Here is a 25,359-nt window from a genome sequence, read left to right on the forward strand (position 1 = left end):
AAAATTATTAGTTTGTTTAATTGAAAATTATATTATTTTCAAAGTTTCTTGTTGTGCCAATTGTAACGTAGCAAGTAATGAAATAACAGGAAAAAAAGTACTCTGAAAAGTATTGAAAATTAATAATACAAAACTAAAAAAAAAAAAAAAAAAAAAAAAAAAAAAAAGAATGATAATAAACAAAAATAATTCTATTGTGGTACACCTCATTTTTCTGAATAATAAGCTGAAACTGATAATATTTGATAGATTTAAATAAATGTGTCGATTAAATGCATACAACTGAAGTTTGAAATCAATTAATGATTGATTAAATTAAATATTTACATATGCATTATTATTTTTGAGTTTTGGTTTATATAAATTGTAATTACTACTGTATTCAACTTTAGTAAATACACACAAGCTTATTTCTACGTTTGCACGAAAATATTTCTTACTTCCTGAATTTCGGTAAGAGAAGTATTGTCTATGGGCACCATCTGCATTTAAATGATAGCACTGCTACCATCGAAATTATATTATTCAGCATCTAATTTTCTTTTTACTTGACAGATCGAGGATTTCAATAGTTTTACACACTCTCAGGTTATAGTTGTTATTGCGGAAATTGTTATAATCTAAAAGAAAAAAAAGGGAAAAAAACTTATTGAAAATTGCTAATTGAATTTGCTTATTGAAAATTATGCATGATACTTTAAAAAAATTTCTCATGTGATTTTTTTTTCTTTCGGCATTTGCTGTTAAGATACGATTTTTCATTCAATTGTTTTATATTAAATTGTTTAACCTCATCGTCCATTTCTTTCTAAATTTATTTATTATTACATGCCGGCTCTAGAGAACTGCTAAGTACTTAAAACAATAATATGAACTATCTGCTCACCAATACAAAACTAAAGTACTTTTAGAATCTATGAATAAAAGACAAATATGAGTCTATACATTTCACTTTTTCTTTGCTCTACAAACATAGTTAAGACGATTTCATTTCAACTATTGTCAACTGATGACCAAAATGGGGATTTGAAAAAAAATTACTAAGGGTGTCTCATCTCTTCGCCTCTCCTCTGATAATAATGTATATTCTTTTGGGATGATATTTTCTACTGATATCTCAGTAACTTTGTTATCGTTTTCGTGTCATATTCTTCCTCAATTGTTACAAACTATTTGAGTCATTAATGTTTTTGGGTACTTTTCTTTTAGTTCGATAGCAATCTGCATAAAAGCAAAATGTGCCGCACACCACCCATGATGATGGAAAGTTGGAAAAAAAATCCTTCATTTCATGGCATAGTGTTAAAGAAAATGACTCCAACCTTTATGCTCTTTGACAATTGCTATCAAGCTAACGTAAAAGAACCCAATTTGGGTTATTTCATCTAAATGATTTCTAATGAATGATTTTTTATTTTTTTTCCAGGCCGAATCCAACAAGACGCGAATCACTTCGGCTAACCAGCGAGCATCCAAACTTCTGAAGGATTAAGTCATTCGAAACGCGGTCGCACATTTTCTCAATTTTTCGTATAAGAACTTATGTCTCGACTCTCTCTTCGTATCCTTTTGGTTTTCTAAGACTTTGAACGAACGCTTCGCGTTAGTTTCGATATGTTTATCAATTTCCATCATGGATTCTCCTGATAACAAAGGGCTCCTCTAAACCAAGGACTTTTCAATGCCACATTCTAACTGAAAATTTATAATACCATGCTATGTTTTGCATATTTTAATTTGAAATTGTGCTATTTTCACGTAGACTGCTGTTTCTGAATAGATTTCAATATTTAAAAACTTGATTTAAACTTTAACAGTTTTTAGTTTATAAAAGGAGTGTCTTTTATTTTTAAATATGAAGGAAGGCTTATAAATGTTTCATAGTTCACTTCTTTTGGAAATGTTCATTGTTAAGAATTCGTCCATATTCGTTTCTTTCTAAATTCTTCCAACTTGTAATGTGTACCTTTTTTCTTCTTTTTTAAAAAATTTGTTCTTATCGAAATACAAAAAAAGTAGTTCTTAGAGCAAACTGAAATACCGAAATGGAAAGCAAATTTTTATTTAAGTCTTCATGATAGTGCCTATTAAAATGTGAAAATTTCAAGAGAATCTAATTTATTTTTTCAAAAATACTTTATGAAGGAACCATTGTGATATGTACTCGTATACTATTGTATATTGTTAATTATTCTTAATGTATTTTAAAATGGAGCCCTTTTGGTATGTTCACTGTTAAACACAAGGCACTGCTAGTTGGAATAAAGTCTTTTATATTGTTTGATAACATTGGACAACATATTTGGATGGATAAAGGAAATAAAATATTTAATTTTGTACAGTGCTTTGGACGAAAAATTCAACGAAATAAAATTTAAAAAAATATTATTATTATTCTTTTCTATATAAAACCTTATGGTAAATTATACCTATTGTGTTTCTAATGAATATGTAATAATTTTGATATAAAAATAGTATTTTAAACTTCTAGTTATGCTACTTTGATAAGATAACAGTTTCATTATTTTGTAAATTTTTATAAATCATTATTTTTAGGTGTATACCAAACATTATTTGTTTTTATTAAGATTTTATGCTGAGGGCGTGGAGACAAAGCACGCCTTTGCTTCCTTTACAGTTCAGATATTTTCACTTTATTTATCATAATGCATTTTTCACAAAAAGTAATAGCTTCATTTCTGCATATAAAAACGCTTCACAAGTACTAAAATGTAAAACTAAAATTAACCTGAATAGAAATAAATAGGCCTGAATCTTGACATACAAACGATAATTTTATTAAAGATGAAATAATTTCAAAAAATATTAAATTGATTAAATAATTACAAAATTATTTATTAAAATATTTCCCCTTTCTGTAAATAACGTTTGTCTCACAATCCTGAAAATTATAAATTCTAAAATATGAATGAATATTTTTAGAGTTATTTGAATGTGAATGTGAATGATCGTTCGAAAGTTGTCCAGTGGTATCTTTTTTTATTCTTTAGGTTAGGTCATTTTTATTCTTTTTTTATATATATAAAATATGTTACGCGACCATGTTGTGAAGACAGAATGTGCCTAGACGAAACTTTCGTTCTTCATTTCTTTATTGTTTTTTTCCTGTATACTTAATGTATAAAAACATTTAACGAAAGCTTTCAAACTGTTACTCTTTATCTAAGCATCTGTGTTAGTGATTTTAAATGTGTCGAAATATACTTACTAAAATACTTCATGGCACCCGTATTGAAGGTGCTTTTGGTGTTAATACTGGTAGACTGCATTTGTTGTACATACGCATGATAGACAAAAGTATACATTCAGTATCATTGAACTTAATCCTTTACATCCCTAAAAACGTTTCTCACACTTGGGTCATCTTTTCTGAATTGCTTTACCTTAATTAAACACGAATTATTTCTTTTCTACAAAAATATAAATTTAGGTTTTAGTAAATTTCCCACGGGCTAAATATGAACGCAAAAAATAAATACTTTAATCTTAGTATTGCTTTCAATTTTTTTAATTGCAAAACGTGATAGTGGTTCTTTTCTTGTGAGATGATAACACTAGAAGAATAGGAAGGATGACTTAAGTTTATGACATTTTTTTTTCTTTGTTTGATGACATAAATTGTAATTTATTTAAAAATCTTCAAAATTCGAAGCTTCAAAATTTTTTATAAGAGAAATTTTTAATCATTCCTTTTTTTTCCCTATAACTTTATGTGAAACGATATCCTATGATAGCTATTTACAATTATAGATATGTTTTACTTTATATTTAATATTAAAATAAAGGCTTCTAACCAAGTGTGAGAAAATGAACGAAGCACAACTATTAGATAGATGATTAGAAAGAAGACACTTACTATTTAAACTTTCAGAACTACATTAAAATGAGGATACATAAGAGATTAACGAAGTTAAAGGGTATAGTTTCAATGATTTTGTTAACTGAAAAATAAACAATATTTATTAATTCTTAGTAATGAGTTATTATTATATGTTTTATTATTATTTTTTTCGACGCCTGGACCAAATATACAAGGTGCATACTTTCAGTGAAATTGTTTTTTACAGTCAATATTTGCTTTAATTTTAATTTATATTGTATTTCAATTTGTTTGTTTTCTTGTTGTGTACCAAGTACTCAGTGCATTTTATCTTTATTTTAAGACAGCGAAACTAGACAATAATATGAAAAAAATCTAAAGATAAAAAAAAAATTGTACAAAGATAGCTTCATTTTGAATAAATATTCAAATGAACGCCTTTTTTTATTCTAGTGAGTTAATAAAAGTGATGTGCGATTTTCAATTACTAAAGTTTAGAGTCATCGTATTTAAGCTTGCCGAGTATATTTTGTGCACAAACTCGTCTTCGAAGCCACACTTGTTTTAGGATGTGTAGTGTCTCCACCAGAGAGTGCACCTTGTATAGTGTTTGCAAATCCATTTATAACATCACTTTATGATGTCTTTGCTCAGAAAGCAAAGTGATATTAAAATTGTTGCGCGTAGCGACACGCTGACGGAAATCAACGACTGCAGAAATTACCCTCAAAGTTACTTTTTCAGTTTTGGCTGTCAATGATGGCACATTTTATACATTTCTTTCAGTCAATGAAAGAATCGTTTACTTTATTTCGTAGTAAATTAAAAGTGGATTTTTTTAAAATTATAATCGAAATCGAATAATCGGAATTCGAAAAATCGAAATCGAATCCTTCAACTTAATTTTTCTAACATCAAATAATCGCTTTGTTTTTTAAACTGTTTCTTTTGTAAACAAAATTTTTATAATATATTTCGAGATGATTTTGAAAGAAATTTTTTCTTTCTTTTACTGGATGCTGTTGCTGATTACTAAATTAGGTCTGTCGCTACCCGAAAAAAACCGTGATCTCACAAGTGTCATATGATGTACATAGATTATATAAAAAAGTCTTATAAAAATATAATATATAACTTTTCCTCTCTATGTGTTGTGTTGAAACTTTTATCTATTATATTTGTAAAAAAAACTACCAAAGTAAAAAGTAATTTCTCACTGTGTAGTGGATACGCTGTGTCACTTCCTTAGATTGAATAAGAGTTGCTCATATGACGTAGTGTTATGCAACTTATGTAACAACAGCTTCAAACTATACATAAAAATAAGCTTAACTATACTAAGAATCTGTATGTTCTAATTTCTAAGAACTAATCATCCAAATATTTGTGCATCTAAGTGTATAAAATTATCACAAGAAATAACAATTATTATTTATTTTTACAACGATTATTTCTTCTTATCTTATTCTTATATTTTATTACTTGTTCCTATATTTAACTTTTTCAACTACAACTTGTTTGAAGTTCATCTTGAAAATTTTGAATTCCAATCTATCATTGTGCAACATAAAAAAAAAAATTAACGAAGTGTTGCATAAATTGCTGTGTTTATCTTGCTAAGTTTATGTCTGTAGCGTCTCATGCGTTAAACTTCAAACTATGACGAACTTGTTAGCATATCTTTTCGGTAAGAGCTTACGAAGCTGTTCGTTCATTGAAGAATTAGTGATTTAAAAAGTGTCAGAAATTCGTTACAAAGAACAGTGGTATTCAATCGTTCCTTTAAAGTTAGTTTCGAATATTGTTTGGAAGGGATATTTACTTGTTAAAAACATTTCTGTGATAGTTTGATGAAATGCCTGACAGATGAACGATGAGATCTCCCTTACAAGCTTCAGTTATCTTCTAATGTGATACAAACAAACTCCGCTAGTGATGTGAATACTGTCATTAGATCAAGAATAGGAAGAGTTCTGTCGACGCATTCAGAAGAGGAAATGATGAAGTGAACGTTCTGAACAGTTCATTAATCACTAAAATTTCTTACGTTTTCTCATAAATAACTTTTTGTTTGATGAGAAGTTTATTCAGCAAATGAAATAAATGAAAAATTCGAGAGCAATCGACGATTTGGCAAAAAAATTGTTCAAAAAGAAACCTTAAATTAGAATCGATGAGCCAAAAAAACTTTTGAAATGCCCGAAATTTCTCATTTTTTCCAGCTGTAAATTTAAAGCTACTCTTCCATAATTTTAAAATGACATGTTGAAAGAGTTTTTTATAGCACCAGAAACAACGAATTTATTGATTTTAAAGGCAATGATTTTAATATACTTGTAATACTAAGTTAAATAAGAACTTTAGATTTTTTTACCCTACAATATGAAATATCTGAAACATTTTAAACCTAGTGCAAGCGTGCCATATTTTTAAAAGAAACAGGGCTAAAAATTGAAAGTCTCTTTCTTTTAATCATTTGAAATTTCAAAATTTTTATTGGTTCTTTCTCCTTCAGTTAGAGAAAGAGATTTTTCCTTACTGAAGCATTTTATTTTCGAATACACTGCATAAGAATTAGAGTCAATTGAAAAAAAAGCCTCGAAATATGTACATATTTTATGATAGTATAAAAGACTCATTTAGAATTGCTTACCGTTCAATCAGTCAAATATGTAAGCATACAATATGGACAAGGCAAATGCCCGCGGAGATATTTTTGCTGTTAAAGTCTAATATTATAATTTGTTTTTCAAAGAAATCATATAGCCATAATGCATTGTTAAATAATAGATATTTTGTTAAGCTACGGGTAGTAGTTATAAAATATATAGAAATTCTGATATCTTAAACTTCCATGCAGTCTGCATCTTGATATCAGCTTACTGAAATAGAACATTCGATTTTGGAACTAATAATGTCCCCCCCCCTCCTGTTTTGATTTAGAAAACTACTTAGGTCTTCTTTTAAAACAGTCAGTATCTCGCTACATATGACACTTTTAGCATATTGTATTTTTTTATTCAATGACTCAATAAATATGTGCTGTTTCTTGAAAGGTCGTATTGAATGAGAAGTGTTAAAGCGTGAATAATTTATGAACCTTTTAAATCACGATATTTCCTGTTTTTTTCTCTTACACGCTAATCGTTAATCATATTTCAGATAATTTTTTTGACTTTTTTTTTCAAAAAATAATTATAATTTCATGAAATATTAATTGTGAATTGCTTTTTACTGAATTTCTCTTATTAAAGTAAAAATAAATAAATAAATGCGCGCGCATCGATCACTGATAAAAATATTTCATTTTTATGATTACCAGCACAAGTTTATTTTGCAATTCTTTGTGGGAAAAATAGGAAAAGAAAAAGAATTCTCGATCTGGAACTCACTGAATTTATATGAGAAATCAATTGCACATTTAGAGGCAATTGTTCTTATTCGACTGAAAGCATCTAAATTAGAATTGTACATTCTTCCGAAAAGTACTTTTAATTTCGTAAAGAGAAATAAATTTCTTTAATCTTCACTTATTAATTAGAGAACTCAACATATAATGAAGAATAATAAATCATAGATGATGAATAATTTTCTGTTCAAAGAATAGAATATACGGAATATACGAAGAATAGAATATATAGAAAAAATGCGCAAGATCAGGATTAAAATGTTTGAAATAAATATTTTAAATATGCGGTCATTAAAACAAAGCCCATTTTGTCTTTCACTAAAGCTTTCGAAATTACAAAATTTAGTTCATTCGGCTTCATTTTATATTAGCAATAAAATGAGGCATCGAATTTGGAAATTTTTGAACTTAATAAATATCTGCTCTGAAATCGCTATTAATAAATACCTATGTATTTTATAGAATAAAGAAATCGCGTAGATGGAATTATTCTTCGAATTATATTAGTTAAGCAAATATCTCTTAAACTTCATATTAAGTGCACTTCTCTTTACATTTTAGATTTCAAAAGGATAAAATGTTTAAATAACTTGATAAATTAAAAATTGGGCAGTTTGCAGGTGCTACAGAAGAACTAAGTTTATTAAAAAACAAATTTCCTACTTTTATTTGATTGCTATTTAACTGAAATAATGATTGGAAACTGCTCAGCTATAAACTAAATGTCACTTTTTATTTTATCCATTATCGTGGAATAATGGATAAAAAAACCGGTTCACCGCAGGTTCAGTACATGAATAGAATTTCAGAAATTAAAAATGATATATACACTCGTTTCCTTCTTTATGAAATTAAAAAAGAGTGAAACTGAACTCTTATGATATGCTGTAAATAATTATAATCAGAGAAAAATGGCTTTATTCAACACCGAAACGAGTGCTGCTCACTCCATTAGCTTTTAGGTGATTCGCGCAAAAGGAAATCTATAAGGAGATATTTTGCTTTGCCATTGAATGCACTTTTTAAAGAGCTCTGATTTATCTCTGGAGTTTTAATTTTATATAGAAAGTATGTACATGCATTCCGTGAAACTGATGCGTTGTGCGTAGAAGGTGAAAGCTCTTACTTTGTGGCTGTATGGAAAGTAGCGATTGTATATAAGTATTATCTTGTAGATATTTTTTTTATTTTTGTTAGAATAGTATTATTTTACATTAAGTAATTTCTGTACATATTTTGTTCATTAATAAATTTAATTTTCCAAATGTTTATTGCAATGTGTTGTTCTTCCTACTCAAACACATCGTAGACACCTTGATTTCGAAATCATTTTTGTCTCCTTTTTGAAGAGGATTTCACAGCAAAACATGCCAGAGTCTTGGTGAAATATTTCTAACAACAAAACTATTTGCAAAAACGTATATTTCTTACCGAGTGACGTTTCACACGAGAACGCAACGGCACAGCTCATTCATTCCTGGTACTTCTGATGCTTCTCCTCATGGCGCCGCAGTTTTCAGCATACTACAAATTCTGCTGAACGTACGAGGAGATATCGAAGACGTGAAATTCGAATATAGCATTTCTCTTTTGAAGAAAGGAGAATGTTCAATATAGATTTTCAGAATCATTGTCACAATACATAATGACACATAAAAAAAAAGGGGGCAAAGTAGCAAATCTCAAACTGCAACAAATAATATTCACTCAATAATATCGCTTATATGAAGTAATAAAATCCAAAATGAACCATAACATATAATAAGTAAGTTTTCGTATGAAACAATTAAATAATATAAAAATGACCAGATCTTTTTGTGCAATGTGGTGCACTTGCCTACTGATAATCTGGCCTGCTTATGCTAGCCCGGTTATTTTGTCTATTTTTTACACTTCAAAACAGACTTATTATTTATTTTATATTATTATTAAACGTATTATTTTCTTTACTTTCCTTTAAAATGCTCCTAGGATAAACTATAAAATAAGTTGATGTTGATAAATGTTAATATTGTTATTTGTATTCAGCATGGATCATTTTCTACTTTGAAATATCATGACGCAGCACAGCGCCGCGACTTGCTGGCTGTCAGAGCCCACCTGAGGAGATATGGAACCCTATCGGAAACAATTTTCTATTATATTTGATTCCCAATCAACTTTGAATATAAACCCAGTCAATATAAAATAAATTTAACAAAAAAAAAATTACTTTTAAAAGGCACATCTATTAGTAAATTAAGCTATAGATATTTTTTGTGCAATTTTTTTTATGTTTAAGTCTTAAATTTTTATTATATATATCATGGAATCTTAAAATGATTTTTTCTCTTTAAATTCACTACCTCATGGTATCACTCCAATGGTATCAAAATGTAAGTAAATTGATAATCAATTTGTAATCAAATTCAAAAAAAAATTTTAATCGTACCCAGTTATAGGAAATATACACGCATGTACAATTTTAGAACTCTTCCTCGCTAGAAGTCAGTGAAAACTGCATTGCAAAAAAAACGAACCAAGTTGCATAGTAAAATTATTATTTAAGGCATTCCATTTATTAAATCCATTGAGCATTTCCATCCGGAGCACATTAGAAAGAAAAATAAATATTATATTTCAAATACCTCATTTTTAATAACAAATAATTTCCAGATTTTAATCAAAATTTTTATTATTATTTAAATTTTCCTGCAAAAAAGAATCAAATCATTTTATTTCAGATTATCAACATCATCATAAAGAAAAAAAAATAATTATAAAATAATTATCTTGATTTAAAAACACTGTTTCGAAATTCAACTCAAACTGAATTTTCATTCTTCATTACTATATCTATAATTTTCAAACAAAAACAAAAAAAAAAAAAAAAAAAAAATCTCATCTAAATATCTAAAAAAATTTCCTTCCTATTTTTTATTTATTTTATTTTGGGCATCTAATAGCAGTTTATATTTGTATTTAAAGAAAATTTTTACTTATATTAAACGAAATCAGATTTTTTCAATCAAATAATGTAAAAACAGCAATGCGGAATCATCAAAAGAGTTGAACTTGACTCTTTGAAATCCAAATATACCTAAAAATTTAAGTTTAGAAAATTTGTAAAAGGGTAGCAATAAAAAAACAATGCATTTTAGATTAAAATGGGCAAAGAGTGACTCATTAACAATATTTTACAATTTTAATAAACAAACAGATAATAAATAAATAATTTAGGACATTTTTTAAAAAATAACGTAATAATATAAATATATTATAAAGAAATAATTTTCATTGATAAAAACTTGAATAATTTTGTAATAAACTTAAAAGAACTTAGGAAATAAGAATTTCTTTTATTGGATACGTTGGAAGGTAGTGAAGTTGCGTAGGGAATTAAAAACCTATTTTTTCATGATTCACTATGGACATAAATACGGCTGCATTTAACTAACAAAAAAAATCAGAAATTCAAAACATATACACAATTTGCTGTCTTGACTTTATTAAACTAAACAAAATTAATTCGTCTTGCGAACGAAATTTTTATATTAATAGGAAATTCAAGAGACAAAAAAATTCGAACTGTCAACGAACTAAGATTGAAAATGGTCAAATTAACCAAGCTACATAATAATTATTGTGATTTAATGCACCTTTTTAAAAGAAGGTTTAATGCCGATGTTTTATAAAAATGTGGTAAACTACTTTTCTAGCTGCAAATCACTTTCTATATTGAAACGGATTTTTTTTTTTATCTGCCGTCTTAACCTTGATAATAAAAAAATTTGCTCAATAAGAATCGAATCGATTTGCTCGAAAAATTTGCTCAATAAGAATTTGGGATTTTCTGAAATGCGGCCTTAAATGTATTAGGATCTGTTTATTTTTAACCCCGTTTTCACAAATGTTGCAGATCAAATGTTGCCAGCAAGACTACTTTGCTGGCTTATCAACAGCCAATTGGTCCCCTTTCACATAAGGTAGTTTGGTCCTCTCCTCCCAGATATATGTATGTGAGAGAGAGAAAAAGGAAGAAATTTCTAGTGTAGAGGATTCTCAGAAATTCCCTTACCTTTCCCTAATAAAAATAATAATAAACAAAATTCTGATACATTTTATGTTATAAAGACACAAACTTTTCTGCTCAAAGCCTGGCAGTAAGAATCCGCTCAGATTTTGTATTGACTGCTGAGTATGAGACAAGACTTGTGCATAGCCGACCACCCCGCCACCACTGAACGAGGCAATATCCACAGGATTTGTTGTGGCCGACTGCTGTCTTTAACATAATCCATCCATATTACTGAATAATTCTCCGAACTGACATCCTCCGATACGTGACAAGATTCAAGGGAAACTACCCCTTAGTGCCGGAAACGTCGGTTCTATCTAAAAAAGGATTAAGCTACATGATTTTTTCCCCTCTCTTTTTCTCCGCTGCACTTCCATAGAGCTGAGATACTGATAGAGGGATTGCAACCCTATTTTGGTGTAGGACAAGATGAATTGCTGTAACAGCACTGTGTTCGCTGTAACAGAATTCTCCGTTCCCCATTATATTTCAATGAAGCTTTATTTAAACTGATGTATTTTGCTACTTGCTTTATTTTAATCTCAAATGTGCTGCAAGTGCTTGGCTGCAAGCTTGGCGTGATTTTTTTCCGCCAATACAAGTGTTTACATAAACATTATTGACCGATTAATAATCATATATTTATTTTAGTGCAAACAAAGTTCCTTATTATCTCCAATATGTTGTTTCTTTTTTACCATAAATATTCAAATCGTATTATACCGTGAAAGATATTAAATCATCATTGTGAATGAAATAGTGAAACTAAAACGTATGTTTTATTGAAAATGCTATATAGTAAAATTTCATAAATGTGCTAGCAGTCATTGCATGTTTTTATAAATTTTAATTAAGATCTAAAAAGAAACTAGTGGGTATTCTAAAAATAAGAAACTATTAACGAAAGAAATGCTATCGTTACAGATAAAAATTTTGTCTGAATGTTAACATTTATTAACTTGCGATATGCACATACCCTAAAATCCCCGTTTTCGTAAAAATTTCGAATTCCTTATTATCTTGTATTAAATCAACACATTTAAGATTCCAAAAATGATTTAATTTTGTTTCTGCGGTAGTTAGAATCAAAGTTACTGGCAAAACTATAAACCAGAAACGAAATATTTAAAACTGATATTAACAAGGGGAAGGCACGAGGTTTAAAACTGACGAGGTTGTGTAGTATACACTTAGAATGTTTATTCATGAGAATATTAAGACTCAATTGCAAACCTCAAAACTTTCAAATTAGCTTATATGTTAATAATGTGTTGCCCCAACGAGCGTTCGAATAGTGTAATGGTTAAGGCACTGGCATAGCATTTTCGATACCTGGGTTCGTTCCTGGGCTGGCTTTTTTTGTTTTCTTTCTAAATTATTTCGAAATAATTTAACAGTTTTAATTAATATCTTTTTCAATTTTTATGCAAAAATAAATATTTACTCTCCTAATTCTTAGATTATAATTTAATTTTTAGAAAGAAAATTAATTATAAATACGAATGCATTTTTTTAAATATTCAGAAGAAAAAAAAAGACTTAAGTCACTTTTATAATATGCTTTTATAAATTTTTTTATCGATATGAGAAAATGATAAAAGTATTTGAACATGTATTTTGGTTTGGTTTGGTTTGGAGTTTTTTGGCGCAAGGGCCAAACTGCGCCATACGTGCGATAAAAAAAGTTTCAAATCTATTTAAATAACAGCACTTAAAGCATTAAGAAAAAGGAGTTAAAATGTAAAAAAATAAATGATAAATTCCAAACATTGGTTAAAAAGTTAAATGTTCGTTAAAAAGCCGATAGTTCTCAGAAAGTTAAAAATATCTGGATGGTATTTCTCTCCCAGCAATTCTGAAAGAGTTACATGAGATGAATGAAAGTAGCGAGAGCGATGATGATTATAGTTCGGACATTCTATTAAAAGGTGATAAACATTTAATTCAATACAGCATGTAGGACACTTTGGTGCATTCTCTCCAAAGAGTAAATGTTTATGACTAAACCGAGTGTGCCCTATACGGAGGCGAGTCAGTATGACATCTGCCCCTCGTATAGGCAAAACTGGCCACAAGCCAATTAACGGTTTAATAAGATGCAATTTATTTTGGATCTGTTGGTCCCATGTCACCTGCCACAGAGAAAAAATATATTTTGTGACAGATATCTGAATATCCCTATAAGGGATTTCATAATGTAATAAGGAAGAAGCAGTTTTAGCAGTGTAATCAGCTTTTTCATTCCCTGCAATTCCAACATGACCAGGGATCCAGCAGAGTAAAATGCTAAAACCCCGAAGATGGAGAGTCCGCAAGAGTTCCAAAATTTTAATAGCGATGGGATGCGTATGAAAGTTAAAATGATGAAGTGCCTCTAAAGAACTCATGCTGTCGGTATATATACAGCATTGATAGTGAGATGAGAGCGAAATCTTCTGTAATGCAAAGAAAATCGCCATCAGTTCAGCAGAGAGAATTGAGAATGATGTATGCAGACAGAAGCTGTGTATCTCGTCGCCAAAGATGACGCCACAACCAACATGTCCGTCTGATTTTGAAGCATCGGTAAATATTGGAAAATGCGAGGCATAATGGGAACGATGAGAACTAAAAAGTTGTTGGAAGATTACTGGAGCAGTCGTAGTTTTATTAAAACCCAAGAAAGTATTCAGAAAAGAAAACTGAGGAGTCTCCCAAGGAGAAAATGCGTTAAAATCAATTGACAAGATATCAGGAACTTCGAATCTGGAGTTTTGGATTACACTTTCGACTCTCTCACAAAAAGGAAGTACATGAGAAGGTCGAGCATTATATAATCTTTGAAGACTAACAGGATTGGCCATATGAGTAATAGGATGATTGAGAAGAGATTTCGCTCGGAAATAATACTGCAATGAAAGTTTTTTTCGCCGCAAATGCAAAGGCATTTGGTGGCACATGACATAAAGGCTCTCTATTGGCGACGTCCGAAAAGCCCCTGAACAAATTCGTAAGGCAGAATGATGCACTGTATCTAGCAGGCGTAGCGTAGCAGAACTGGTAGAGCCATATATTAAACATCCATAATCAATCCTAGACAATATTATGGCTTGGTATATACGTAGTAAGGAGGTACGATCGGCACCCCAAGACGTACGAGAGAGTACCTTGAGTATATTCAGAGATTTCTCGCATCTCTTTCGCAATTGTGAGATATGCGGAAGAAATGTGAGCTTCCGATCGAAAACCACTCCCAGAAACTTCACTTGATCGACAACAGGAATTGGCTCATTACGAATGAAGATTGACGGATCAGGGTGAATAATTCGCTTTCTGCAAAAATGGACACATCGACTCTTTTCAGCTGAAAGAGTGTGTCCATTTTTATCACACCAAGTAACCAATTTCGTAATAGCATTTTGCAACTGCCGCTCAATCAAATGCATATTACAGCCTTGACAAGAAATCTGAAGGTCGTCAACGTACAAATTTCCTTGAACAGATGGTGGTAACTGATTTAATATGTCGCTAAAATGCATGATAAAAAGTGTGACACTGAGAACACTCCCTTGTGGAACGCCCTCAGCTTGAATAAAAGGATCAGAATAAAATTTCCCCATGCGTACCCTAAACGTACGAGATGATAAAAAGTTTTTTATAAAAATTGGGAGCTTTCCCCTAAAACCCAAGTTTAAAAGTTTCTGAAGAATTCCAAAACGCCAAGTACGATCATATGCCCTTTCTACGTCAAAGAAAATGGAGACGAGGTGATTTCGTCGCACAAAAGCGTTGCGAATTTGAGTCTCCATATGGATTATATTATCAATAGTGGATCGTCCTTTACGGAAGCCACTTTTCATAAGCGGAATACATGCTAGTTTCTCTAATTCAAAAACTAGTCGGGCATTGACCATACGCTCGAGTGTCTTGCAAATGACACTGGTTAATGCAATCGGTCTGTAGTGCAGAGGATTAGAGGGATCTTTACCCGGTTTCAGAATTGGAATTATCAGAGCTTCTTGCCACTGGTTTGGAAATATTTCTTCCTTCCATATTCTGTTAAACAAAAGTAACAGATTTGAGAGCGAAACGGCACTCAAATGGCGAAGCATACTGTATGTAATTCCGTCTGGGCCAGGGCTGGTATCATGAGCTAGGGATATAGCTTTTTCCAATTCGAACATCTTAAATTCACAGTTATATGGATGGGCTTTACGAGTTTGAAAATTCAGAGTGAGTTGTTCTGCGCGATTTTTAGTTGCTATAAATTCAGAACTATAGGATTCAACAGCAGAAACTTGTGCAAACGTACGCCCGAGAGTATTGGCGATATCTAATGGGGAGGAGTATGTCGCATTCCTGATTTTCAGAACAGGAAAAGTAAACTCCTGATAAATTCCATTAGCCGCCTTTACTTTTTTCCATAATTGCTTGCTTGAAGTGCGAGATGTAATTGATGAAATATATTTAACCCATGATTCCCTCTCACTACGACGACGAATGCGACGAGCAATAGCTTTGGCTTGTTTGAATGCGACAAGATTTTCTGACGTGGGATACCTTCTAAAGATATTCCATAATTTCTTCTGTTGTTTATGACTGTCACGGCAGTCCCCATTCCACCATGGTCTCCGGTATTTACGTAGTCTTGGTGAACTTTTAGGAATGGTTTTGTTTGCAGCCTTTATTAAGACATCAATAACATGTTGCACTGCCTCCGAAATGTCTGCCACACTGACCATAGTCTGAGTAATATTTGCTAGTTGCGTGAAACCGGCCCAATCGGCCCGCTGGAATAGAAAACGCTGTGGAAGATGTATTCCGTTGTGTCTATCAGCATATGAAATAATTAACGGAAAATGATCACTACCATGGAGATCATCTCCGACTTTAAAATTCAGTAATGGCAATAACTCAGGAGAACAAATGGCCAGATCAATGCTATGAAATGAGCGCGTGGGTTCATGGAAGTGTGTTTTCTCTTCATTGTTCAGCAAACAGAGACAGTTATTGGCAATAAACTGCTCAATCTGTCTCCCGCGAGAATTCGTACGTTCCGAACCCCACAAAATGTTATGCGCATTGAAATCACCTAATAATAAACAAGGCTTAGGAAGTTGGTCCACTAAATTGTTAAGTTCCTGTTGGCTAATGACATCATTAGGTGGCAGGTAGATAGAGCAGACTGTAAATAAAATCCGAGTATGAACCTGCACAGCCGATGCTTGCAGGGAGGTATGTAGAATAAGAGGGGTGCTCGGATATAGATTAGATGTTAAAACACAGACACCTCCAGAATTATTCACTCCAGTGTCTGCATCCTTCCGAACACAGTTATAGCCCCTTAATTTAAGTGGAATATTTGATTTTAAGAAGGTTTCTTGTATACCAATACAGACTGGATGAAAAGTGTTACAAATGGTCTTGATGTCTTGAAATTTGGAACGGATGCCTCGACAGTTCCAGGAGACGAAAGTACCCATTAAGAAATCTAGGTTGCATCAAAGATATTGGGAACATTTGATTGAGTTATTGAAATATCACAACTCATTTTAAAATCTTCATCCTCTTCTTCAGATGGATAGAGAGAAATTAAATCGGTACTTTTGGAAACGCCGCCGAAAATGGATGTCAAATCTTTGTGGACTGTGCCTTTATTCGCCAGTCCAAGAGCGACGGAGTTTCGAAAGAGTGATTTTTTTAATTTAGAAGGCACGTCTTGTGAAGATAGGCCACGTTTAGACAGTTTTAACATTAATGATTTCTGAGATTTCGATTTAAGTTTGTTTTTATGTGGTTTGGAGGTTTCTGTAACATTATTTGATGATTTCTCTGAATGAGAAGTGGGGGAATTTTCATGAGTTTTGGTTTCAACAGTTGTTTTTGCATTAGATCCTTGAGCAGCAGAAGCATAAGTGATACCTGGTGTAGGAGTCTCAGCCATAACCTTGCGCCTGGCTTCAGGGTAAGGTATATTTTCCTTAAATTTTACAGCAACAATTTTTTTCTCTAATTGCCATTTGGGGCATAAACGAGAATAAGAGGCATGGTTGCCGTTGCAATTAACGCACTTTTCAGGGGCATTGCACTCCAGACTATCATGCCCTTTCTCTGCACAACGAGCACAGACAGGTGTCCCGCGGCAGGCTGTCTTAGCGTGACCAAAGCGTTGACATTGATAACATCTCAGAGGGTTGGGGATATAAGGCCTAACAGGCAATTTCATGTAACCAGCTCTGACAGCTTCGGGTAGTTTAGGTTTATGAAACGTAAGAATTAAGTGTTTTGTAGGAAGGAGTTGTCCATCCCGTCGAATATTAATACGGCGTACATGAGTTACTCCTTCAGACCGGAAATCCTCGGTAATTTTTTCCACTGTTTCATTAAATAATTCGCCACATGTTATCACGCCTTTACTGTTATTAAGGGAAGAATGAGCCTTAACAGAAACAGGTATAGTTGATAAACTTTTAAGCTTAAGTATTTGATGGGACTGCTTCAGAGATTTTACCTCTACAAGCAAGTCACCTGAACGCAGCTTACGAATAGAATTTACTTCGCCAAGAGAACCAGAGATAGCCTTTTCGACAAGAAAAGGAGATACTGTATGGAAAGTTTCATTTTTTTTTCTGAAATACGGTGAATGACAAAAAATGAGTCGTAAAGAATTTCACATGATTTTGCGATGTTCATTCGTTGCCCACTGAAGGGAGAAAAGTTTTTTTTGCCCATATGACATTGCAGGAAATTCGGGTCCGGCGGCACCGCCCACCACGGAGCCCAACAAGGGATGGCAGCCACCGGCTCTGATTTCACCAGCCTCGGTACTTACCATAGTGCTGACCAGTACCTATACGCTCGGAGTTACCCCCGGGGACAGTGACCACCCTTAACGCCAAGCCCAAGGAGTAACCCCTTTGCTTGATCCCTAGCAGACTAGCCACTCAGGTGACTAGCTACCAGCCGATTGATGCACAGGGGACCACAGTGCACCACCCGTCTTTCTAATGGGTCGCCACGCACGGCCAACACGTGGGGTTTTGGCTGTCCATGAGAAGCAAGAAGCAAACAGAGCGGCAACCGCTTCTCATGGAGAGCTCCCTCGCTTGCCGTCGAGGGAAGGAAAAACACAGCAGAAAGCAGAAGGCGTAGGGGAGTGGAAACTTAAAGGGAGTATAGATCCCTGGGAACCTCGGGATTGGGACACCCGTACTCACCTATAGTAGGTGAGCCCCTGAGGGGATTTGAACATGTAATGTAAAGTTAAAAAATGTTTTTAGGTAAAGAAAAGAAATAAAATGTTTACTTAAAGAAGAAAAATAATCACTTTTAATTAATGTACAAAAACAAAGTAAAAAACTAAACATAAATTAAATCAACAAATTCGGCTACTGATGTAAAAGGACCCAATGCCGGGAAGCAAAATGTTGCGCGACTGTTTTTAAGTATGCCATGATTTGCGATATGTGGCCAAAAAAGGTATTCTTACTTCCAGATTTCCCCTAAATCACGTGACTCATGTTGGGTACACTTGTTTAGACAAGAAACAGGCGACTAGCTCCCTCCATTTATATATCAGCTCTACGTGCACTTCGCTATTTTAAAATTCATGGCAGCAAAAACGAATGGAAAACATTAGTCAGCAAACGAATTAAAAAACGCGACAAATCTTAAAATGAATGAACTGAAAATAAAACGATGCGTGTTTTCATTGTAAGTAAGTCGAAATACATTTTTTGTAGTATTCTGGCACAGGACAACTTGCACGTGAAGCCCTACTGGATGAAATGAGTCAAATTGGTTAAATACCTTCCATGGTAGCTGTTTCCAACGCCTCTTCCAATACTTATTTTCTCCACAGAGGTAATTCCATGTAAAAAAAAAAAATCCACATTCCTTTTACGCGAATTCTACAACAAGCAAAATAGGAACTGACTTTCTAAAAATTCATTTGCTTATAAAAGTTATATTTAACAAAGTTTTAGAACAGACTAAAATGAAAAAAAAAATTAACGAAGGATACTTTAAACCTTTGATAAAGTTCAAAAGGAAGAACTGTTATAAAACAATTTTAATCGGCCTTCTATTTAATCAAATTTGGTACATAATATCACGCATATTTTAAAAGTTATTCGGAACTGCGGGAATTTTATGATTAAAATTTGTCCTTTCAGAAGGTTCTAGAAACGATTCTGTGGCTCTAAAAGAAGACTTATCAGACTGTTTTGGACGAAATAAGGCCCTGAGAAAGTTTCAAATGAACAAATAATTGAGGAGAAGTTTTCAATAGCAATTTTTGAATGAAAACTGCTGTTGAAACTTTCGGATAAAAAACACATGAAATAAAATGAGATATATATACTCCCATTTACTGATCTTTTTTTTCGGTCCAAAGGACATTAATTCTTTTTTTAAAAAAAACTTATTATAAAGCAATTATGAACCCTCCCCATATATTATCACTTTAACTGTATGCAACGAAATTTCTTGAATAATATTAGGATTGTTTTCCGCTTAAATCCTACGATTATGTGTGTTCACTTGTCATCTACATCGGTCCACAGAGTATTATTCCTGGATATTTCACATTCAGTCGTGGAAAAAAAAACTGCAATGCAAATACTATCCCTTTCTAACCTGTAGTAGCTGATACACTCAATGAACCATGTATGAGTAACTGTTCAAAATGTTGCGCATTCACTTTATAAATTAGCAAGTTGGCTTCATTCTTATTAATAAAGGGAAGTGCTTGCGAGAGCGCTTTTATTTCATGTCCAGACGAATCTATTGCATTAACAGTAATGAAATGTGCCATCCATGTAACAGTAGAGATAGCTCAGTGGGGATATGGAAGGATTCCTCCACTTAAATGTTCAGAGCTTCAAGCAAAACTGCGGCATTTTTAAGAAGAACAAGAGTAGATTTATTTTATACGAAAAAGAAGAAAACAAGAAAAATTAATAGAATAAGTAGAATGAGCTCTTTCGAGTTGGAAAGAAATATTAAGTTCTTGCCAGCCAGATAATAAAGTGGGTAGTGAAACAGCAGCACCCTCAGCTCAATTTATCTCGAAACCTGAAATTTAAAGTGTAATTCTTTTTTTTTTCTCTATTAAATATTTTGATATAATCTGAGTTACTCCTTGCACGTAGTACCTCATTATCGCCAAATTCGACCTGATCGGCTTACACAAATAACTGTCGTATTAAAATCGGATAATCAAATTTTGGAGAAAAGAACACGTTTGTCCTATTAAATACAATAAATTAAAAAAAAAAAAGAGGAAAGGAAATTTCGATTTTCCCTCTAGCATATTTTTCTATTGATCTCGCCTTTCTTTTTCCTTGTTCTATGAAAAACAGAAAGTAAAATGTTGACATTTTGTGTGCTCAGCTTTTATTTCTTAATATATGGTTCATTTAATATGAAGTCACGTAACAAAAACAGCTTGAAAAGTTTTTCAATGCCTATTAAAAAACATGACAAACAAAGTAAGTCTTGAAAACGTGATGAACTGAAAAAAAACATAATCCGCTCTTTAGTTTTAATCCACATTTGAGTAGTACTTGAAAAACAATCTTAACACCAAACATATTTAACTTCCATGGTTATAAATTCTATACTTCAAACAACTACATTTCTGCCCATCTCCAAATTTTATGTTTGGATATTTCTATTCCCTTATCAACTGGTACAACACTGTTTCAGCAAATTAAAATTAATAAAGAACTCTCTTCTGCCAAGCATGTGTGCAGAACGTCAAAATGCATTTGCTATATTAAGCATCGAAAAAGAAATGGCAGAAAAAATTGTAATTAGTCTGAAGTCATCGGTACCAAAAAAAAAAATAATAATAACGCTTTAAATATATATACAATATATATGTTCGAGGTTGTAATATATATATATTTTTTTTTACTTTTTAATAAACTTTACTGCCGCAAATGTTACTCAGGCCCATTTATAGAGAAGGCCAGATCTGTGCAGAGGAATTCTTGTTCGGTTGGAGGTCTGTAATCGCAAAACCTTCATACCATTATGAAGGGAATTTCTATTTTAAGCAGATTCTTTTAAGTCAAAGTAGCAGTTTGGGAGAGAGAAGTGGTAAATAAATGGCGAAGCATGTTATATGTGATTTTATTAGGACCAGGAGTGGTACCATAAACTTTTGACATGGACATTAATAGTTCGTTCATCCTAAATTTAAAATTGTAAGTATGAGATTTTCGAGTATAAAAATGCAAAGACTTTCGTTTTGTGCTATTCTTAAGTGCTACAAAATCATTCTCATTCAAATCAGCAGCGGAAATCTGCTCAAAGCGTGAAATATATGGTGTGATGGACAATGAGCTACCGTCAGAGGAGACTATTAAGGGGAAATTATTGCTGTCGTGCAGATTGTTTCTAATCGTGAAATTCAGTAATGGTAAAAGAAAATAAATTAAGAGAGAAAATAGTCGGCTCAAGATTGTGGAGGGAACAAATGGAATTATGGGCATAGATTTTATAATCATTATTGAGCAGAGAGAGACAATTATCAGAGATAAATAGTTTATTCTGTTACCCACGAGAATTGATATTTTCCGAATTCCACTAAGTACTATGTGTGTTGAAACTGTCTAGTGATAGAAAATGTTGGTAACATGTCCACTAAGTTGTTAAATTCATGACGGGTAATGATAGCATGCGGCAGTCAGACAAAGTGCGATAAGGGTCAGTGTATGGCCTGAGCTGTTACAGCCTGTAAAGAAATTTCCAAATTTAAATCAGATATCGTATAAGAGTTGAAGCCTAGGATGCATTCCCTACCGGAGGAATTATTTCCGGTACTGGCATCTTTCCAAACACAGTTATAGCCGCGAAATTTTATAAAAATGTCAGATTTCAGGAAAGTTTTTTGAAGAACAATATAAGTTGAATAGAGTTGATTTATAATCTATACTTATAATAAAGCTCAATGTGTGTGTGTGTGTTGGCACTCTACAGACCAGATCGTTTGACCTACAGTTACCAAATTTTGTACATGTATACCTTGGAGGTCGGAAACGTGCACCTGGAGTCCCTTTCTTTGAATTTTTAATTAGAATTTTAATTACTAATTAAAAACTAACTTTTCCACCAAAAAAATCTTCATTTCCCCACCACCAAATAAGTAAGGTTTCAGTTTCTTTTCCCACGCTAATGAGGCTAGGCTTAACATTTTTGGACCGATTATTTCAAACGATTCTGTTTATTTTCTTAATATTCCATGCATTTAAAATTAAACATTGTTAATTAATCGATCTTTCAGATTCATTCTGAAGTACTTTTGAATTAAAATAAAACAGAATAATGAAATTAAAAATTTCTAATCTGCATAGCATTACCCCAACTGGCGTAGAAAAATTCACGCATTTGCGTTACCATAACTGCCGTTGAAAATTCACGCATGCGCATTGTGATCTGATTGTTGGCAGCAATTTTCAACGAATGCGGACTTTATTTAAATTATTTTTAGGTGAATTGTATTCTTTTGTAATTAAATTGTGTTTATGTTAGTTGTATATTTTTTGTATATGCTTATAGTTTTAAGTACATCGTTTTTGAAGTAGTTTTTTTTTAACCTGTTTTCGACCGATTATTTTAAACTGTGTTTATTTTCTTAGTGTTTGATGCATTTAAAATTAAACCTTGTTAATGAATCGATCTGCTCATGATGAATCTGGGAGAATTTTGTTGACAAATTCTTGAGATATTACATAAATTAAGAAAGATATTCTTTAGTGCCCACAAGGTTTAAATGCGCAGTGACTCTGTTTTCAGTAATCATATTATTAAAAAAAATGCATTGTTTCAGTTTCAGTATATATTATCATATTAATTACAGATTAATCATTTCTACTTTAATTAAAAACATAAATTCTACGGGAGCTAACAGAAAATTAGGAGGATGCATATTTCGCTATGAATAAAGGCATTTATAATATTATGAGTGAATTATATGGCTATCGAAATTCGAAGTTTTAAAATATTTTAATTAACAAGCTATTAAAGTAGGAATTACATAAAATATTTAATTATTAAAATTTTAACGAGCATTAAGATTGGAGAAACGGTTGGTCTACAAAGGCGACTAGTATGTTTAATAAAAACAAATTTGAACCAAAGGCTTTTCCAAAAACGAAAGGGCCCATCAAGGAACAGAAATTGCAGAATTAATGCTAAGAGTATTATAGAGACTTGATGAGATATTGTACCTCATTTGGAATACATCCTCCTCCTTAGACGGATGAAGGGATTTTTGATTGCGCTAAAAATGGGTAGTAAATCCTAATGGACTCTATCTCCAAGCGAGAGAATTTTGTACATATAAAGCTCAATTTGTGTCGTATCTCTTTTTGGGAGACATTGTTTCGCTTGCCTAAGGACAAGAGATTTTTGGGAAGTAGACTGAAGTTTTTCCTATTGCTTTTGGGGCGTCCGGGACAATACTGATTGTTTAAGCTTTGAATCAGTTATAATAATTGAAACCATATCAGAAATGGATTTAAGTGATCACCTCTTTCTAGAAATGAAGCGTTGTATGGAGACTAATGGATGCAGATAGGGTTCTAAACGCTTTTATTTATTTTCATTTTCTGAGAGTGAATGTGGGACGTAACTTCAACGAGTAGGTAACTAGAACTCAATTTCAAACTGGATTACTTTAGCAATGGAACTCATGATGATTTTATCAATGAGGAAAGGAAGGACATTACCAAAGGCCCCGATCTCAGACGCTAGTCGTTTCATTATTAAAAAAAAAAAAAAAAACACTTCAAAATAATTGTTGAAGCCAGATTTATGCGCAGTTTCTTGTCACCGAAAGGAGAAACGGGGTTTTGCCCGCGTGGCGTTCGGATGGCATTCCCCGTCATTCAGGTCAAGAAAATTCCATTGATATCGAATGCCCCGAAAATATTGGAAAAATTCGATAAATAAAATGCACAACAGAAAGTACGATTGTGAGCGAAAATAGGCTTAACACGTTGATTAATACATGACTCGCCTGCAGTTCTCATCTGCTGTTTAATTAGATGCTCTTTTTCTGTTTTATATACTGAATAGGAATATCTAATCCGATAGATGATCCAAAATCACGTGAGTCGAATCACTGAAGCTGTTAACTGTCGCCAGATAAGTATCTCACAAAAATGACTTTAGCATTATTTTAAAATTAAAAAAAAAAACTTTTTAATTCTAACAGTTTTGTTTCCATTAAATTTCTTTCTTTATAATTTTTTTTTTTAATTTCATACGATGCACACTCTGTAACAGTGTTTTTTTTTATCTAATAAAATTTAAAGTCATTCGTCAAAATATTGAATCGCGTTCTTTTGTCAGTTTTAAAATTAAGATAAAAAAAAGAAAGGATTTATTCTTACATTAATTCAACGCAATTTTCATTTTCATTTTCGTTTCTATTTTATAATATCTACATTTTTTTTAAATTTTCAAGCCCAATAATTTGTAGTAAGTTGACTCAATTCAATTCATGTTTTTCAGTTTCATCAAATAACAAGCGTAAATTCTGAAAAAAAAACCGAGTCCCATATTAATAGTTTTAAAAACTCCATTAACAAGACGAATAAGCTAGATTTCAAATTCCCGCTAATGAGCTTTTTATGCGTAGTAATACAGTAAAGAAAATTGAATATGCATCTTGGAAGCCTTTTTTTGCCGGCATATTGAAACTGAAATTCGACATAGAGCTACGATTTTAGATAAAAAATTTAAACACCGAGTTTCTTTTTTTAAGTTCTTGTGCCTTGAATTATAACGTTTACTTAGGTTCAAATACACATGCAAACAAACAATCAAACACCAGACGGATTTGGTTTAAAACTCAATAAAGATCTATAGTTTAAGAACTAAAATAGTGTACAGAATTTTATTTATGTATCTCTTAAAGTTTTGAATTTATCTTTTACATTTGCTCTTCAGGAATTTAGCTCACATTTTTTCAAAAACTTACAAATTTGATACCAAGGTCTCATGTAAATTTCATTCGTTTAGCTTAAGTTGTTTTTGAGTTATTGTTCTTATAGTCAAACA

The 25,359-nt window shown here is 32.0% G+C and overlaps 2 protein-coding genes across 2 annotated transcripts in view; one reads left to right on the plus strand and one right to left on the minus strand.

Moving 5' to 3' along the window:
- The window catches only part of LOC129984045 (synaptosomal-associated protein 25-like), an 82,281-nt gene extending 73,762 nt beyond the window's left edge, over nucleotides 1–8,519 (plus strand). The window contains exon 8 of the mRNA XM_056093808.1: nucleotides 1,427–8,519. Within this exon, the coding sequence (XP_055949783.1) occupies nucleotides 1,427–1,492 (66 nt within the window). The 3' untranslated portion in view covers nucleotides 1,493–8,519. The remainder of the gene's footprint in view (nucleotides 1–1,426) is intronic.
- An 8,258-nt stretch (nucleotides 8,520–16,777) lies between these two features.
- Nucleotides 16,778–19,102, minus strand: LOC129983917 (uncharacterized). Its single transcript, XM_056093623.1, has 2 exons — nucleotides 19,096–19,102; nucleotides 16,778–17,889 (listed from the first exon to the last, which is right to left on the minus strand). Exons 1-2 carry the CDS (start codon nucleotides 19,100–19,102, stop codon nucleotides 16,778–16,780), a joined length of 1,119 nt encoding a protein of 372 aa, XP_055949598.1.
- Nucleotides 19,103–25,359: the final 6,257 nt, after the last annotated feature.

The sequence above is a fragment of the Argiope bruennichi genome, chromosome 9 (genome assembly GCF_947563725.1).
Source record: "Argiope bruennichi chromosome 9, qqArgBrue1.1, whole genome shotgun sequence".
In the NCBI taxonomy this organism is placed as follows: Eukaryota; Metazoa; Arthropoda; class Arachnida; order Araneae; family Araneidae; genus Argiope; species Argiope bruennichi.